Below are 20385 nucleotides of genomic sequence, written 5' to 3' on the forward strand. Positions count from 1 at the left end.
TCCAGTTTAACCCCTTCACGACCTTTGACATATATTTAAGTCAAAGGTTGTGTGCTTGCCTTTGAAGTGGGCTAAAATGCCTTTAACAGTCACAGGTGGAGCAGTGCTCTGACTGCGGCTGTTAACCTGTTAAATCCTGCTGTCAATCACTGACAGTGGGATTTAATACACTTCGGCCAGAAGCAGGTCATTAATCCCACCTGCAATCACGTAACATGGGCACCAATGATTTGTCATGACAGCCGTGGGTCTGCAGAAGACCTCCGTACCAGTCATTGTGAATCTTCTGTGAATGCTGGCTCGTGGGCGGCGTTCATAGGAGATATTCATTTCTGGTATACAGAGCAGTGCTGAAGCCCTGCTATCTGTAGCACAAGCGATCAGATGATCAGGGCTGTGGAGTCAGAGCTCATTTTGGTGGAATCGGAATAAAATGGACCGACTCCGAAAATATATAATAAATTGGGTACAGTAGTTCAGTGCAGTTTGTGGGGAATATTTTTTCATGAGAATTTGGGAAAGTTCTGAAATGTCCTATAAATGTCTGTCCTATTCCTGATCTAAGGGTCTAGACTTTTAGTTGAGATGAATCTGTGCTACAGTAAATTTATCACTTAAACATGGGCCATGTATGAGGGAGTCGGAGTTGGAGTCGGTGTTATGGAAATTGAGGAGTCGGAGGTTTGGCTTACCGACTCCACAGCCCTGTAGATGATAGTTTCAAGTCTCTGAAGGGGACTTGAAATCCGCAAAAAAAAAAAGTTTTTAAAATGGGAAAAAAAACTAATTCAAAATCACCCCCCTTTTGCCCCATTGAAAATAAAAAAATAAAATAAAAATACATGTATTTTGTATCGCTGCGTTCAGAAATGTCCAATCAAAATATAAAAACAATTAATCCAAAATCGGTAAACTGTATAATAAAAAAAAAAAAAAAAAAAGAAGAATCCAGAATTATTATTTTTTTTTAAAAGTGGAAAAACAGAAAATCGCAAGGTAATGAAGGTGGTAATCTGGTGTATACCGCACAATTTTCCTATGGTCATTTGCTTTTTCACTTCATTGACGGAAGTTTGTTGATTTACGCCCAGGGAAAATATGCATCTTTATTCCTGGTGGGAAAGGGATAAAAACATTAGAACAGAAGGGCGCAGAAAAAAAATAATACAGAAACTGATCTAGAATCATTGACAATTGGAGGAGTTTAATATAAAAAAAATCCGGTAAACAGGTCCTTGTTAACCCCCACCACCCAAAAAAAAATGCGAAGACAGTTGTAGAAGTTACGAATTTATTTACACACTTTGTAAAGTACACAAATACAGTAGTGATACAAATTGTTGTCTCAGCAATAAGTATCAATGTACAGGATTTCTTAGGATCCCGGGAAAACATTCTGTCGTTATGGCAAGTGAGGGAATGAGCGCTCCCCTCTGTTGTAATTGACGATGCTCTAAACAGTATGTAAAGACCTTGTGTACAGTGGTTAGAAAAGTTGGTTAGTTGACAGGACGTTCACAGATATTTACAGAGAAAAGCACATTGTGAAAATTGTACAGGGCACATGGGACATGCGGAAATATTACATGTTAACTAGCGTACACAGACGACTCCTTCCATGACGGTCCTCACACTTTAGAAATACTCGGTAATAAAACATTCTTACATTAAGAACATAAAGCCTTACCTACTGGAAATATCCATCTAACAGACTGCATCCTGTACCATAAAAAGTGAAGCCTACTGAATGAAGAGGAAATTTAACCTTTAAAAACACAGCTGAAGACCACATCAAACATTGGAAACCCGCCCTACTGCCCGCCCCCCATAGCACCCTCCCTGACCCCCACAAAATTTAGACATTCGTCAATATTGCACGACCCAAGTATGGGTGGCCAGTCCTAAGAATTCACACCTCTAACAAGGAAGGGCCTGTGCTGCCGAATATATGAAGGACAAAGATTAACAACTTCAAGAGTCACCTCTACGTACACTTAGTGGCTTTCACCTTTTACTTGCTACAGTGAGAACTTGAGGCTTAAACGGTGACACCTAAATGCTCTAATGCCGCACTTCTGTACGGTAACGCTACAAAATGAGTTTTCTTTTTTTTTTTCTCCATTTTTTTTGTACGAAGTCAAAGGCATCAGAGTGATATGTCCTAAAATTAACAACAGAGGGGGTGAGGGAGGTGAGAAATGGAGACGAGAAATAAAAAAACAACAAAAACTAAAAACCCCTGTCACAAAGCAATGAACGGGATTTCACAGAAAAAGGTTTCCATAATACAAATGATCGCCAGTGCTTCAAGAACTTTACTTCTACAAAACCCCTTTATCTAGGTATGCATAGGAATGCTTTATTACCCCCCAGTAAAAACAGAAGAAAAGTGTGGAAAAACTAAAATCAACTGAAAAACAAAAGAGAATTAAATAAACTTCATTTTAAAAAAAACAAAAAATAATAATTGTACATGAAGCCCAAATGTACTAGTATGTCTCCTTTCCGGTAAAATCATGGCCAGCGATCCGCAGATCTAGCTCGTGCTACGTCACTGTCATTGTGGAAGCAAGACAGACAGACAAATCTGGCACATTTATTCATGAAGAGTTGGTAATAAAAAAGGATACAAAACCATGTACAGAAGAATAAAAAGGGCCCCGTAAAGAAAAAAATATAACAAAAAACAATAAAATAAAATGGCATTTCTGTATTTGGCGCTTAAAAGTCTACATCTGCACTGGTGGTCAAAAGTCCGAAAGGACATTACATCTTTTTTCCCCAAAGATCCGTGAGCTGGTCATTATTTGTTCACAACGCCATCTTTCTAAAAAGCATGTAAAGCTCCATTTGGATTTGGTTGCTTTTAATTCTGGGTTTTGTTGCTGTGGTTGTGCCTTTTTTCATATTTTTTATTTTTTGCTAGTGACACCATTGAAAGATTAGCCATGCACTTATCCGCCCCTCCATGGGGGGAATGTGTTCATCGGTGAACAGTTGAAGGAAAACCGCTGGAAGCCACCCTACTGGGAATCTGCAAAGGAAGGAGAAGGCGATAATCATGGTCAGCGTATTAGAAGTAATAGAACATGATGGTCATTACACTGCAAAGGATAGCATTTATATATATGAAATATGACAGATTGAATAGAACCACCTGCAAGAGAGTTACTAAAACAAGATACTAGAATACCGAAAGAGACTGTCACCGGGTTTCTGCTACCCCATCAGGGAGCAGCATGATGTAGGGGCAGAAACCCAAATACCAACGATGTATCATTTGCTAGGCTTCTCGGTGCAAATTTGAAAATATCAGTTTCCTCTGCTGCAGAATTGAAACTTCCCTGAATGTTGAGGTCTGTATATTCCCATCCACACCACTGATTGACAACTTTTTGTGTACTCTGTGCATAGGCAGAAAGCTGCCAATCAATGGTGGAGGCAGGATTATACAGAGTACATGAATCTGGAGGACTACCTGGCTGCAAATTTAGTAGTCCTCTGGTGACTACTACACAACTTCCTGCTGATAAAAGAATGATTTTATCAAAATTACAGCAAGTAGCCCAGTAAGTGATACATCGCTGGATTCAGGGTCTTAATCTCTACAGATACTTTAAATGTATTTTCAAGTCACAAAAACTGCTAATATATTTAAAATAATAAGATCTAAAACTTTTCTTACACTTTAATTACCAAAAGGTGCCCCAATCTAATGATATTCCTGCCAGCTCCACCTCTGGCTTGTGCTCAACACAGGAGAAATTCTTGTGTTGCCATGTGTAAAGGCGACTGGCTGACTTTCAAAAACTTAGCTGGCAAACTGATGATGTGCAATACTCAGGAAATGGCAGCCATGTTATTACACCGATAGAAACTGGTCCCAAAATATTAATAGCACAGCTTGCTGTGAGCATGTCCAATAGGAAACACAGCTCGCTTCTTCTCATGTGTAGGAACATATACACCCAAGAAGAGGCTGCTTATACTGCTGTCCACCCTGTCATTCTGATATAATACTGGATATATCAGGAGTGCTGAGGTAAGAAGAGGCTGCTTACACTGCTGTCCACCCTGTCTTTCTGATCTAATACTGGATATATCAGGGGGTGCTGAGGTAATAAGAGGCTGCTTACACTGCTGTCCACCCTGTCTTTCTGATCTAATACTGGATATATCAGGGGGTGCTGAGGTAATAAGAGGCTGCTTACACTGCTGTCCACCCTGTCTTTCTGATCTAATACTGGAGATATCAGGGGGTGGTGAGGTAAGAAGAGGCTGCTTACACTGCTGTCCATCCTCTCTTTCTGATCTAATACTGGATATATCAGGGGGTGCTGAGGTAAGAAGAGGCTGCTTACACTGCTGTCCACCCTCTCTTTCTGATCTAATACTGGATATATCAGGGGGTGGTGAGGTAAGAAGAGGCTGCTTACACTGCTGTCCATCCTGTCTTTCTGATCTAATACTGGATATATCAGGGGAGCTTAAGTCATAAATAAATAATAATAATAATAATAAAAAAAAAAAAAGACTGCTCATATTGTGGTCCTCCCTTTAATTTTGAATGCAGACTACACATGCTAATAAAATTGTAGGATGGGTTTCATCAATGTGACAAGATGGTAAACATTTTGATTCTATAGTTTTTACTTCACTAGACAAAACAAGTATGATATGCTAAGTGGAAGTGTTTAAGAACTTAATGATAAATTTCCTTTAGTTATCTATTTTTTTACGAAAGTATATTAGTAAGTTTTATAACTTGCTATTTTGAACACCTACTGATTATTTTTTTTTAAATTTGAAAAACATTTACGGTCTCATCCTTAGTGACGTCACAATTTTCTTTTTTGTCAGGCAATCATGGCCTGCATAGAATCAGCTTTCAGAAAATGGTATTCTCCCCCACCGCAAGGTGTTTTTTGGGAGATTATTTAAAAGGTACATAATAGCAACCAATGTTATAATAAAAAAATCCTAAACTCCCTCTTCAAACCCTCTTCTGTTCCAGCACAATTGCTGCTGCGTCTGTTTATGTGCCATACATTCAAGTGATCGCCACAAACAATAACTGGCCTCGGTGGGTAAATGGCATAAATGCCAACTACAGTACAGAGACCAGTGACTTGCTGTAGAGATCACAGGCAGCAGGAGTGTGATGGCATCATTGTAGGGCTGGTGATTACGTTACCACAGTGCCTGCTAAACATTAAGCTTCAGAAATTCCCCGATTGCCTTTACCATTAACTGCTTTTTCTTATAATACAGAAGCAGCAAACCCATCCCCATGAATATCACCTTTAATAAACAGAATAGTGAGAAATATAAGAAATGGCTAAGGCCGATTAGATGAAAATAGAATTACACCATTTCTGATTACAGAAAACCTAAATAACAAACAAAAATTACTAATGTGAAAGGTATCAAACAATATTGAAGGACAAAGTTACCAATTCATTTTATTACTCTTTCCCCCTTTCAAAATGAATGTTGTGTCATCTGTTCCACAAGGAACACTATACATAGAAACTTACACTTTTTTCCTTAAAGGGGCACACAGCAGGGGCACATTTATAAGATTATCTCAGCACAGGGACATTTTATTTAAAAACATTCAATTATGGAAGTTATTATAATTCCAAAAACTATTTATTAAAATGAACTTTTGTTTGTGGGAAAACCCCTTTAACATTTCATAATTTAATCCTATTTTGTGATCTATGAAAAAGAATATATAAAAAGAAATCTTTTGCTCCTCCTCCTCACGGTCAGGTTTATTGGTCATAAGACAATTGGCTGCAGCAGGAGCCTCTCCCCAATGCTCTACAATCCCAGCATGTCTGAGCATCCAAGGAATACGGGAAGTTATAATTTCAGAGCAGCTATACAGCCATAAGTTGGAGACCACCTTTGTAAGTACTGCTAAAGAAATGTCCAGATTCAGTTAATTTAAAGAGGACTTAGTTGTCACAACTTGTATACAAGGGTTGGGTAAAAATATGTAGAAAAAATTGAATATACTTGTATTTCTGAAGTAATTTTCCATTTCTAAGTAACCACCATTTTTACTTGGCTGCTGTTAGGGATCTCGAATTGCCCCAGTTTCTGCAGCATGCAATTAGATTTGAGCCATACAGGTGACCAATCATGTAAAGGGGAACCAAGTCACGCTTATGCAGTCTTTAATAGAACCCCTGCAACCCCTTCATAAGATCCCGGCTCCCCCACACAGACAAGAAAATGTCTTTTAGAATTGTTCTCCATATGCTAAATGTCCCCACAATTGGCGTCTCCCCAGCCAATCATCTGTTCCACTCTGTCTGCGCAGTTTCAACACGTTGTGTGGATGTAGTGACCCAGAACGTTTCACATTTTCTGTTGATTGAGAAGAGGGCCTGTTTGGCTTTTTTTTGCCCCCAGATGACTTTTTTTTATTGATAACATTTTGGGGTAGATATATTTTAATTCCCTCTTATTGCAGTTTTTACGGTGTTGCAGAGGCCAAAAATACCCTGTAATTCTGCCATTTCGATTTTCAGATTTTGATTGGACTTTTATGGACGTGGCGCTAGTCCGTGCAGTTTTCAAATTGTTTTATTTCTTTATTTTTTAATGGGGGAGGTGGGGGGTGGAGGGGGAAAGAGAGCGATTCAAAGTTTTTTCTCCATATTTTAAAAATGTTTTTGTTTCCCCTTTTTACTTTATTTTGTAGTCCAGTTAGGGAATTTGAACCTGAGATCGTCTAATAGATTACACTATACACAGCAATGCCACAGTTTTTCAGTGTATAGCAAAAATTACAGTCTTCAGTAAATGCCAGCTACAGGCTGCCTTTCATAGGAGCACCGTCAGGACAGGCACAGGGGTCTGCTGAAGAAGGCCATCCAGTCATGGGCAGAGCTCTGTTCCACTTAAGGCCGTTAGAGGCAGATGATTGCTGAATATCAGTCATCATCTCCTGGGAAAGTTGCGGTCTCAGCTCTTGCACCCGCATCAAATTTAGGGAGGCGACATATGATGCTCCATTACATCACATGTCAGTAAGGGGTTAACAAAGCTTTTCATATCCTAAACAAAAGTTTACATAGGAATAGCCCAGTGGGGAAGGGGGGGGGGTAGTTGCTTTACCCAGGCTAGTCTACTTCAGATGCTATAATCTATTCCCCCTAGGCATCACGTCTTCCTGAGCACGCACAGTGAGGGTGAGCGTACTCTTCGTGGCTTCATCAGAGCACTCAAGATGAGGCAGCCAGTGGGGTTAAGGTTCCTTTTAAACCAATGTTCTGCACATGAGTATGGGAGCGGCCATCTGCCCTCAGTTTTGGTTAACCGCAATCAGAGATAAGCTTTACAGCAGCCACAGGACCATAAGAAGCAACAGACTGGAGAGGACTCAATTTCTATAACACATGGAAAGGAGGTGAGAGGAGCATAGCGAGCTCTGCTGACATGCTCTCTCCATCCTCCCGTATCATTCTAGCTCTGTCCTCGGCGGTGAGTTGCTGCTGCTGGTATATGAGAGGTGGATGAGATGGGTGGGAGGGGTGCTAAGCTTCTGCCAGTGGGTGAATAATGCTGCCAGTGGGGGAGAAGTAGAATGAAAGGCAATGGTGTAGCTAGTCGTCCTGCACTATAGTATTTGCTGCTATTGGGGTGGTGCTGAACCATGGTATTTTGGGCTTCTGTATGTAATATAGGCACAGCAAGGGTAGTATCCATTTTCTGGCAAGATCCTGGCATCACTATGAATTGGCTAGTGGGCCTCGAGTAGGAAAAACAACAACATAAAATCAAGCAAAAGTTATAAAACAAGTTTGAGACTGCCTAATTTTAAGGGAACCCGTCAACTGCCCTGTCCCCCGGAACTGCCATCATGTAGGACTAGAAACTCTTTCCTGCATTCTAACAAGCCCCTTTATATGGTTTATCGACTGCTGAATCAATATAAAATTTACTTTGAAGCAGAGTTATGTAAATTAATGATTGACTAGTTTGGAAGGAGAGAGGGGTTTGGGGGAGTTTTTTTCCCCTGACTTATCCTCCTTCAGCTCATGTGAGCACGCCCCTGCGGGTGTGAGCGACATGATTTTCTCCCTGAGAATGCAAGTCCCAGACTTCACCAGAGCTATTTTTATATTAATTTAGCAATGGATAAGCCACATAGAGTGGCTTGTTATAATGCAGGTAAATGTTGCTATACATCCATGGTGGCGGTTTAGGAGGGCTAGAACAGCAGAGAGGCTCGCTTTAAGAAAAGAGTGGACAGCCTCAAACTGGTGAATTCTCTAAATAAGACTTATTAACCAAAGATGTCCCATGTGTCCCCCTAAAAGATCAGACTTTTGAGCAAATTTGGGATCCAACCTTCCAGGTAATGGGATCCCGATGCTGTATCCTATTGCTTCTGTATTTATCACTTGCTATACTTTCGGTGAATAACAACGAGAAGGCAACATAAGTGCAATTTAATTAAGTGATTTCTTGGATTTGAGCCATCTAGGAAGGGAACTTGGGGGATAATAACTTAGTATTGTTGATCCATTTGGCTTCTTGATGTGAGCCTTGGGCAGGGCCACACACTATTTTAGACCTCCTGCAACCTGCAAGTGTTGCCAGTTATAACTTGTACTTACCCTGGTAAACCGCTTGTTTTGGGTCCTGCCTCTTAGAACTTTCCAGTTTTTAGGTCCTAACCTTGGCTTGTATTTTGACAATCCGACTGTCTCAATTTTGTCCCAGAGTTTGACATCCTGAATTTGACCCAGCATCACAACTATTCTGCTAGTTTGCTACACTGGCCAGCAGCCACACCATGGATAAAACCCAAGGGGCCAGCGTAAGTCCAGATCCCATTATATGGCTTAAAAGGTAAAGTCACCTACCAAACAGAGTGACTCGTGCAAAGCCTATCCATGAAAACACTATTATGAACGGTCATACTTTCACACACAGTGAACCTTTAAATCTGGCATGCAAAGCGGGATCCAACAATCCTCCGCAGCCCCTCTGCGCCATAAAAGAGCATGATATTGCCATTTGTATTAACTCAGCACTGTCATGTACTTTACCAAACCAGTAACGAATGGTAACATCGTAAGAGCAGGCTACCATTTGGTAACAGTGCTGCATACTGGAATCCCAAAAATCAGAAGTTCAGGCCTGACTTGTCCCTTAAGGGAACATGAAGGACACTTGGAACCTCTTTTGTTAGTAGGGGTTATTCAGAAAATTCACCAGTCTGACGCTGTCCACTTATTTTCCCCCCAGACTGGTAATAGGCACTTTTTAGACAATAGGCCCAATGACATATTCTCTTTTAAAACATACAATAATACACTGCCCCACTAAGAAAATCCTACAGCTGCCTGTTGCACACATGTAACTGAACGGCTGCAATTAAATTCATTGGGATGATTTCTTAACAACACTCACCCAGTGTTGCCTTCAACCGAGATTGGGGCGAGCAGCTACTTGCCATGATGTTCGAATGGAATGCTATTCTGAGGTGGGGAAAAGACAGCTGCTTGTCACTGTCCAACAACCCAGCAATTTATGTGCTTAAGATGTACATTTGCTTTAAGCAGACACCCATAAAGCGCCAGCCAGAAGGAAGTGTGAAGCAGTGGCCGAGAAAGTGAGGATCTCGGAGGAAACTCCATTTAGTTCCCATAAATGGAATTTCTCATGAGACACTTAAATTAATTAATGCCCCCAAATCAGCTTATGCATGCGTGGTTAAAGAGACGGACAATCTGCCCTACAACCACATTAAAACCTGTCCTTATTCTGCATAATCTGCTTATGAGCGTTCACTAGGGATGCATGGATGTAGTAAACCCACTAGTGCCAGGCCCTGGAAGGAAGTGCCGCCTTCTCTAGTCTCATCACCTACCACTGGTCTAGAAGCCACATTGGGAAACATCTAGACATTGGCATTTCTGCATCCATAGTGATCACACCATATTGATGCATAGGAGCTGAGCTTTTTAAGTGCACAATGGTCGGTCAAAATGTTTAGAGAATCAAATTAGATCATCGGCTTCTGGATCTAATGTGAGAATCTAGACATTTCGTTAAAATGTTTAGAGAAAGGAGAGGTCAATCAGAATAGACTTTTGTAGCCTGGCCAATTTCTTATGCCCATCAGTGCCCTCTTTACACGGTAAGATTTTAACAAGAGCACAGTTGGAAGGTTTCTTTTTTTTGCCTACATACTACTGATCTTTGAGAAGATAAGGGAAAGAGCAGCCCAGCACCCCAATCGTAAGAGATGGATGTAGGGAGGAGAAGTAGGAAAACATGAAGGGCATCTGCCACACAGATACATCTATATGTAAGGGGGAGACTAACCAGCAACTAAGCATATAGTGTGTGCGGTCCCTGATTGCCACTTTGGGCAAGTTCAAAATGCCGTTATAAAAGTAAGCTAATGGTTTAGAGAGATATTCAGGCAAGATAGCTGACAATTACTGGACCATTGGTGGTCTGTCGGCAGAGATCCCCAACTGAGTGCAAGAACGGGGGCTTCAGTACTCAGTCTGCATGAAGTGGCGATCGAGAATGTGCACTGCTGCTCAATTCATTCTCTAGGGGCTATTGAAGATAGCCGAGTGCCATCCTTGGGTATCCCATAAACAATAAAAAAATGGAGTAGTAGTGCACATGCTCAATGGCTTTCCATTCAAACAGGACAAGAGTCCAGGCAACAATAGGGGTTCTCTTACTGTAATCCAGTTTTAGATCAACCACAAATGTCCATAAGAGCTATCCTGGTGCTGGAGACCTTTAGGTCAGGACAGTGACAACGTTCTAATATTTAAAGGACAGGATGTGTAAAAAATAGGAACAGTCTGTCAGGCAGAACAAAATGTACTATGGGAAAGGAAACTAAAAAGGTTAAAAATAGTTAAGACGACTGCCCTGGCACATTGTCCAACGGTCGCATTACAGCAGTAATACTACATCATGTCTGATCAGATGGATAATGTACAACAGGCAATGAGTGGCAGTGCCCTAATGGAAAGCCGATTCACCACAATGGCTAATGGAAAGTTCTACAATGATGGCGCTGTGGCTTCCTGGACTGGTTTGATCTGCTGGTGCATAAAACTGAAAGCATCAAGAATCCACAGAAGCATCATCATAGCAATGGAAGCAAAACAAACTGAATGCAAGCATTGCCCAAATTAAGGGAAACCCCCCAAACCGGATCGATTTCCCTTAATACGTAGCAATTCAGACAGACAGCATTGCGGAGATGGAGGTATGAATCACACCCTTGACAGCTAGCAAGCTCAGAAGCTAAAGCGACTTGTGTTCCTTTATACCCATGAGCCTTAGCAGTTTAACTCATACCTGTGAAGTTGACATGCGAGAGGTATCTTGTCGACCAGTTAGGTCAGATGAAGAGACATTAACAGGAGCACCACGATGCAGTCTCATACTCACTTTCCGTTCACGTTCCATCCCGGACACAGGTCTGGGGGAGGTGTTGGCTGTGAAAAATCAAGAGTATATAGTAAGGCTTTTGATGTGGAAAGAATGGCTGAACTGCGACCAAGGATTCCTGCTGCTGATAAAAGTCAGTACACCCCTGAAAAAAAAACAAACAATCTTAACAGAAATAGCGTAGTAGATTGTTGAACAGTGTCTGCAGGAAGGAAGAGAGGACCATCAGGAACGCAACCTTACAAGGCAGGTCTCTTCCTTAGGCATTGTCTACTTCAAGCTGGTAGAATACCAATGTCTTAAAGAAAAAAATGGGGAGTAAAGAAGGTGGGAAATACCCTTTTACACCAAAACTGTGGTAAAGAGCTGTTCTGGTATTGATTTAAGAAATAATAAAAATTAATCATACACATGAAAATAAGCAACTTTGTCATATGTCTTATCAGACAAGTCTGCTTCTTCTACTTCCTGGACTGAGCTTTCATTCTCAGTTCATGGGTAAAATATGTATTCAGTGAAGCTATTAAGACGACAGAAGACGGTTGGTGCTTATAAAGTTTATACAGAGGGGAGGAGCTAGAGGGCGCTACACACAATCTACAGAAAGTTCTCCTGTTACAGTTCCCATAGAGTCTTATGAGCAACAACTGTTCCCACATATCTCAATGGGAAAGTTGGTCACCACTGAAGACAGATTTTACCAATGAACTGAGAATATAGAGTATGAAATATTAGTCCAGGAGAAGGAGGTTTGTCGGATTACATATGTATGTATGTGTGATAGATATATCTTTCAATCACTAACCAGAGTGGATGGGTAATATTATAGTTTAATATTTGTAATAATCCAGAGTGTGTCATGCTGGTTTACCTAGCAAATAATTCTATAATAGAACATCTAATTGTCCTCTAGATGGTCCCGAGTACTAGGTTTGCTAGGTATTAAATGAGAGACGGACCGTATACAGTCAGAGTTGCCGGGGAACCTTATATACGGTTGCCCCTGTACAGAACCCCCAGATTACAAAAGAGGTTGTTGGTATGCATTTAAAAAGAATTTCTCATCCAGTATTAGGCGCTGTTATAGTACTATAATCATAATGGGATTTGTTGATAATATGCCCATTATTTGATATGATCTCTAAAATATTGGATTACTGCCAAACTACCTGCCTATAGGGCCCCATCCCATAAGAAAGCTAATGGACAAGAGGATGTCTAGGAGAACATTTCCATGATTAGTGCTGTTATACAATGGACAGTAGATAGCAATGTACTATAGCTCCCCCTGCTGATCATACTTCTCCATGCATTTCACCGACCCTGTAATTGGGGGGATATCAGGAGACAGTGTTGGTAGATATTAACGTCACCAGAGACTGATGGTGGCTCGATAAGAGCCATTCTGATAAGATAGATTACAAAGTTTATTGTTTTCATGTCTACTATTAATTTAAGAAATAAAAAACACACACAAAAAAATATATTACTCTTTAAAGGGATTATTCGTGATTTTTATACTGATGATATCCTTTGGCTAGGTCATCAATATCTGATCGGTGGGGATGTGACACCCTGTACATCCGCCAATTAGCCATTCCCGAACGTGCTGAGAGACGCACGTCGACTGCATAGTCGCGGTGTATTGCACATTCGAATCAATAGGGGGCAGATGAGCAGAACCCAGCAGCAGCCACCATACCACTGAAGAAGCTGGGCAGCTCCACAACCCAGTACATCCCATTGCCGCCAGCACCAAGATCAGCTGATCGGCGGAGGTAATGAGTGTCGCACACCCACCAATCAGATGTTGATGACCTATCCTAAAAATAGGCCATTAATATAAAAGTCTCGGATACTTAGGGGAAAATGAGATTTGCAGCTGTACATCAGATTCTAACCTTTATAAAAACATATTAGGAAATTATGGAGATTGGTCGGTAAAACCATAGGTCTGACTGGTGCAACAGCAATATGGAGACTACAATGTGGCCGATGTCGCAGCACATATTTCACAGCAGGGTAACGCACTACTCTTACCATGTCCCAGGAGGATTTTAGCCAAGGAGAAGAACATACATTTGCAATTGCTTAAATTTGTAATACTAAAGGATATGTAATCGTAACAACTCATCATTTATGCATGAACACATAACTGGATCTTAGAACTATGATGTGTAGAGAATAAAGGTCATTCTAAAAAAGGGATAATTCATCATATTAGATAAATTATTAGAAAGGTTAGAATGGACTCCAGTGTGCGCCTATATTCATGGTGATCTCCGTCCCCTCCAGCGCTGTATATGAGCTAATACTATGGACAAATCCTCATAAAACACCAGTCTGTTGCGGCTCCATGTTATTACATGAGGACCTTCCAAATACAAAATGCAGTGACAGCTCAGTAGGCTATACCAACAGGCTCTGATTAGTGGGGGCTGGCCGCAGAATCCCCCAACCCCTAGAATTAGACATAGACCCTCCAATATTTTAGCCTCAATGTCCCTTTCATAGTGCCAGCCACAGATGCCCTATACAGAGAGTACCCACTAAATAAAAGGGACACACACATTATTCTTATCACACAAGTGGATGCTCTTCCATACACTTCCCACATGTAGAGCCGCACTAATACATTCATCACACATATAGATGCTTTCTTACGTCTGTTCTCCGTGCTCGGACCCTCTCAACCACCAATCTTAAAAGTGACAGACCTTTGAATCCCCCAATAATTACAGTGAATGCAGTGAAAACTTGCAGCCCTCCGGCTCATAAGAATAGTGACATAATCAAGTGAAACACTAGGGTGAATACTGAAGAAGACTTATTCCCATCTGCAATCCTCATTATTGCTTTCCGAAAATTAGAGTAGTACAAGATCCATTTCATGATACACCGCAGCGGTGCCGATGGACTTCATTGACTGTAACGTGGCTAGTGTGATTCTGGAAATTTACTACACATCATGTCTGGTAATTTTGGCCGGATCTTAACATTTTTATTAAGGTTTTTACGTTTTTTCCATTTTTTTGTCCTGAGTGTGGAGGAAGCTGAAATAACACAATTGTGCACTCCCAGCAATCCACTGTGGGCAGATCAGAGGTAATAGTGATCTAGTGCCGGCTGGCTATTAGATCGATACTAGCGTGATCGGCACACAGAGGCTTGCTGGGTGGATACAGATCATGTCCTCCCAGTGCCTTGTCGCTTCAGCAGACATGTCAGCCCTCTTTATTCTGTCCCCCGAATATTAGCTGCTCGTGGGCAGTTAGACCTCTACAAGGGGCTATTGCAGCCTCTAAATATGGCCATTTCATGCTTATATAAGACTGGCCCATGACAACCATACTGAACCACAATTGTACGTCTATGGGAAGAAAGGTCTTTAGATCTTCATGCACTTTCCATTCACTGGGAGGAACAGGCCAGTCCCAAAACCAATATGGCCACCGAGAAAGTCAGTAGGAAAATCAGTCTTCACTGATCCAAATTTGGAAAGGAGATCAAGCTAGAAATTCACAGCAGACAATCTTTGTAAAAGAAGAATTCTTCCAATCACTAAAAACGTATAAACCTGAATCTTCCCACCCACATATGCCTAGTCGTACCTGTGTGGGAGGTCGGCGTGAGTGGAGTGGGTGGCGTTACTTCCTGAGTCCCCCTTAGTCTTCCGGAGGCAGTAGAGGGCAAGCCACGGGCTGCGGGATTCCTGGTATGTCTGAGGCGCTCTTCTCGTTCTCTTCTCTCGCGCTCTGCATCCTCGGCAGCACGACTTGCACCCTAGTGGTGATATAAAATAGCCGCAATCACGTCAGCAGCATTATAAGCCACGCCAAGACTGGTGCAAAGAAAAAACGATCTGCAGAGTATTCGGTCACATGCACCTTGACTATTCCACTTAGCACCACACTGCATCTGACATTATATTACGCTGCTCAAAGTTTAGAATAACAGGAGTAATATTACTATTCAAAGAGACAAAACCCAAGAAAAATAAAACAAAATCAGCATAAACCCTACAGCAAATCAATAGTAATAGTACTTGGAAATAACATAGGGTGCTTAAATAACGATATTCTGAAGCATAAAAGCCATCCTACCGCGACATGTTAGGATCGTTCCACAATCGGTACACCTGGTCGAGGTGCGATTGCTTTCTGATCAAAAGAGCGTTAACCAAGTACAGTACATGTAAATAACATGGGGTACTATTACTATTGACTTGATGTAAAGAATTTGCTCATTTTGTTTTTCTTGGGCTTTGTCTGTGAAATGGCCAGTGTGAACGTGCTCTTACACTTTGCACATATACCAGCTTATAGTCCGGCTCATTTCTTTAGTTTTCCTATTTATAGATGTACACTTTTTTTTTTACTTAAATGCACATATTGGTGCTAGAAACCATTTGAGTAGAAGACTCCACTGTATATTTTGCACTGTTTGCTTTCTATAGCTTTTATGTTGAACTGGTAATTGATGGCTGAAAATTGAGTTAAAGAGGTTGTCCACTACTTTTTAATTGATGACCTATCCTTAGGATACGTCATCAATGTCTGATCGGCCGGGGTCCGACTCCCGGCACCCCCGCCGATCAGCTTTTATTGGTGTAGAAGCGGCCACCAATCAGACGTACTCCCTTGCAGAGCTGTTCTGTCTTTTGGTAGTGGCCGAGTCTTAGTACTACACATCAGTCTCCTATTCAAATCAATAAGGGGCAGATGGATAGTACCCTGCAGCAGCCACTACCAGAATATGCCCAACTCCATAAGGGAGTACTTCCGGCCGGTGGCCACTACAGACAGCAATAAAAACTGATCGGTGGGGGCGCCGGGTGTCAGACCCAAGCCGATCAGATATTGATGACCTATTCTAAAGATAGCTCATCAATTAAAAAGTAGTGGACAACCTCTTTAACCGGTTCCCGACCGCCCACTGTAGATAAACGTCCGCGCTGCCTGGGCTCTGTGCAGCGCCGACGTTTAAAAACGGTGGGTGGTCTCGCAGCGCTCAGGACCCCCAGGGTCCTGCAAGCACTGCGATTCCGGTGCAGAGCGTTAGCTCTGACAGGGTACATCATCGGGACCTGATTAGATCAGGTCCCAGTGATGTTAACCCTTTGCTGTCTTCTATATGCTGTGATCTATAGTGATCGCGGCATATAGGAGACAGCAGGAAGAGAGGGGGTCATCTTACTTACCTCCGAAGACCTCAGTTTCGTTTGAGGACCTGGGGTTGCTATGGCAGCTGGAAGTCACATGACCGCCTCCAGCTCTGCCATATATGGTGTCCTTCCTGTCTGGCTTCAGCCTGTATGTAGCTGATGCCAGACAGGAAACTGACTGAAACAGTCAGTGAAGATCTCATGTAATGTAATATATGTCTATTACATTACATGAGATCAGTGATCAGAAAAATAAAAATTAATGTCCCATACATGGACTAAGTAAAAATGTAAAAAAAAGTAAAAAAAAAGTTTTTAAACTATTAAAAAAAAAAAAAATCACAAAATAAATAAATAAAATATTAAACCAATAAATCCGTATATTACAAAACCAAAAAAAGTACACATATTTGGTATCGCCGCGTCCGAAACAACCCGAGCTATAAAACTGTCACACTAATTAACTCCTTCTGTGCACACTGTAATAAAAATAAATAAAAAACGGAGCAAAAAAATATGCTTTTTCATCATATCGCCAAACAAAAAGTGGAAAAAAATGCGATCAAAAAGCAGAATAGAAACAAAAATGGTACCACTGAAAACTTCATCTTGTTCCGCAAAAAAAAGCCGCCATACAGCTCCATCAGCCGAAAAATAAAAAAGTTATAGCGCTCAGAATAAAGCAATGCAAAAAAAATATTTTTTTTTCTATAAAATTGTTTTATTGTGTAAAAGCGCCAAAACATAAAAAAAATACAGTAAGTGTAGTATCGCTGTAAACGTACTGACCCGAAGAATAACGCTGCCTGATCACTTTTACCACACGCAGAACGGCATAAAAAAACCCTCAAAAAACAATTCCTGAAGTGTTTGTTTTTGTTAACTTTACCTCCCAAAAAACGGAATAGAAAGCGATCAAAAAATGTCACGTACCCAAAAATGGTTCCAATAAAAATGTCAACTCGTCCCGCAAAAAACAAGCCGTCACATGACTATCGGCCGAAATATGGAAAAATTATAGCTCTCAAAATATGGTGATGCAAAAACTAGATTTTGCAAAAAAACGGATTTTAGTGTGTGACAGCTGTCAGTCATAAAAACCCGATCGAAATCTGGTATCTCTGTAATCGCACCGACCCGAAGAATAAAGTAATCTAATCAGTTATATCACACTAGGAACGGCATAAAAAATAAATAAAACAAATATTATTCACCTGCTACTGATTTGTTTATTATGTCTCCCAAAGATCCCAGTAAGGCTCTGCTCACATTTATCCTGTGCTCTGCGCTGAGCACTTACACCAGAGTTTCCGTGTAAATCTCTGAAATACGTGATTCAGCCAGAACCCATGATGGAAGATTCCCTGTAATGAGGCAGATATAGGCCACTGTGGACGCCGTCTAGCCTGGGATCCCACGGTGTCATTTGTTTTAGGCGTGCATAAAAGTGCGGTTGGCCACAGTTTTGTGCACTTCTGAAAAAAAGGACACCACTAAACAGAGGCCAGACGGAGTCCAGAGTAACTCTGCTGCCTCATTACAGTGAATGGATCCCGCAGGGGTTTCATCTGAATTACATCACTTGGAAATTTAGATGGAAACTGTGATGTAAGTGCTCAGCCTAGAGCGCCGGATAAATGTTACGTAAAATGTTCCCAATAAAAGCTTCAACTCAGTCCTCAAAAAAAGCTAGTCCCCACTCCGGTCCATCATCTGTTAAAAATATAAGGGACTTCCAAGTTACTGGTAGCAGAAAGGCTCTGGAAAAGCAAAATGGTCCTTGCCCCCCAAAAGAAATTCAGAAAATTTTGTGCTCCCAAATCCAAATGCCTATTCTACAATAATTTGTTCTCCAATTGTCAAATAGCGCTCCGTCCCCCCCAGATCTCGCCGTATGGCTGAGCGGTACGATACAGCCACATATGGGGTATTGCCACTTTTAGAAGAAATTGTGTGACACATTTCGGCACCATTTTTACCCATTGCCCTGTGTGAAAATGTAAAATCTGAGGGTAAAACATTTTTTTGTGGTAAAAATATAATTATGCTTTTTTCACTGCCCAATGGTATAAATTTAAAAATTAAAAAATACTCACTACTTCCCTAGATGAATTCCTTGAGAGGTGTAGTTTACAAAATGGGGTCACTTGTGGGGGTTTCTGCTGTTTTGGCATGTCAGCGACTCTTCAAATGTGACATGGTGTCTGCCACCTATCCCAGCCAACATAGCGCTCCTTTCTCTTCCGAACCCTGCCGTACACCAAAGCAGTGGTTTTCCCCCACATATGGGGTATCGGCGTACTCAGGAGAAATTGCACAACAAATTTCATGGTGCAATTTATCCTGTTACCCTTATGATAATGCAAAATTAGGGAATGAAAAACATTTTTTATGGGAAAAATGTGAATATTTTATTTTTACGGCTCAATATTATAAACTTCTGTGAAGCAGCTGGGGGTGCAAGGTGCTCACCACACATCTAGATAAGTTCCCTAAGGGGTCTAGTTTCCAAAATGGTGTCACTTGTGGGGGGTTTCCACTGTTTAGGCACATCAGGAGCTCTCCAAACGCAACATGGCGTCTGCTAATTATTCAAACAAATTTTACATTCAAAAAGTCTAAAGGCGCTCCTTCCCTTCCGAACCCTGCCGTGCGCCCAAACAGTGGTTTTCCCTCACATATGGGGTATCAGCACGCTCAAGAGAAATTGCGCAAAAAAATTTGGGGTCCATTTTTTCATGTTACCCCTGTGAAAATAAAAAAAATTGGGTCTAAAGTAACATTTTTGTGAAAAAAGTTAAATGTTCATTTTTTTCTTCCACATTCCAAAAATTCCTGTGAAGCACCTGAAGGGTTAATAAAGTTCTTGAATGTGGTTTTGAGAACCTTGAGGGGTGCAGTTTTTAGAATGGTGTCACTTTTGGGCATTTTCTGTCATAAAGACCCCTCAAAGTGACTTCAAATGTGATGTGGTCCCTAAAAAAATGTTTTTGTAAATTTTGTTGGAAAAATGAGAAATCGCTGGTCAACTTTTAACCCTTATAGCTCCCTAACAAAAAAAAATTTTGGTTCCAAAATTGTGCTGATGTAAAGTAGACATGTGGGAAATGTTATTTATTAACTCTTTTGTGTGACATATCGCTCTGATTTAAGGGCATGAAAATTCAAAGTTTGAAATTTGCAAAATTTTCGCCAAATTTCCGATTTTTTCACAAATAAACACAAGTTATATCGAAGAAATTTTACCACTATCATGAAGTACAATATGTCACGAAAAAACAGTCTCAGAATCAGGGGGATCCGTTGAAGCGTTCCAGAGTAATTACCTCATAAAGTGACAGTGGTCAGAATTGTAAAAATTGGCCCGGTCACGAAGGCAAAAACAGGCTCTGGTGCGAAGTGGTTAATGAAGAATCCATCAGGGAGCTCATTGTGACTGAGGTAACTCTTAGGTCTTTTTTTGCTGATCTGGCCTAGAGCACCAGGATAAGACCCTGCCTACAGTCCCTCCTCGGAGCACGGGCATCTCATTAACTCAAAACTGCAAACACTGATTACACAAGGACCACAAGACGGATTTCTTCACCTCAGGTATCATATTAATCAGTGTAACAGCGCCACCCTGACAATGCCTGTAGTTTACTTGGCAAAATTCTGGTGCCAGGTTCGCTTTAAAAAGGTGTTTTCTGATTTCATAAAACCCATGTCCCCAGGCAGAGGTATTTAAAAAAAAAACAACAACACAAAAAACCTGTGCTTTACTTACCTTC

The 20385-nt window shown here is 41.1% G+C and overlaps 1 protein-coding gene across 4 annotated transcripts in view; it reads right to left on the reverse strand.

Annotated features, from left to right (window-relative positions):
- Positions 1-1274: 1274 nt before the first annotated feature.
- CSNK1D (casein kinase 1 delta) overlaps positions 1275-20385 on the reverse strand; it is a 39110-nt gene continuing 19999 nt past the window's right edge. Inside the window, exons 7-10 of one of the 4 annotated variants that reach the window (XM_073684173.1) lie at positions 15063-15234; positions 11452-11498; positions 9436-9503; positions 1275-3034 (exon numbers count right to left, since the gene is read on the reverse strand). In XM_073684173.1, coding sequence (XP_073540274.1) covers positions 9471-9503; positions 11452-11498; positions 15063-15234 — 252 coding nt within the window. In that variant the 3' untranslated portion in view covers positions 1275-3034; positions 9436-9470. Of the gene's footprint in view, positions 3035-9435; positions 9504-11358; positions 11499-15062; positions 15235-20385 lie in introns of all 4 variants that reach the window. The other 3 variants (XM_073684171.1, XM_073684172.1, XM_073684170.1) reach the window with 3 other exon arrangements.

This window comes from Phyllobates terribilis, unplaced genomic scaffold (genome assembly GCF_046119375.1).
Source record: "Phyllobates terribilis strain yellow unplaced genomic scaffold, ASM4611937v1 Scaffold_5__5_contigs__length_657084704, whole genome shotgun sequence".
NCBI classification, from domain to species: domain Eukaryota; kingdom Metazoa; phylum Chordata; class Amphibia; order Anura; family Dendrobatidae; genus Phyllobates; species Phyllobates terribilis.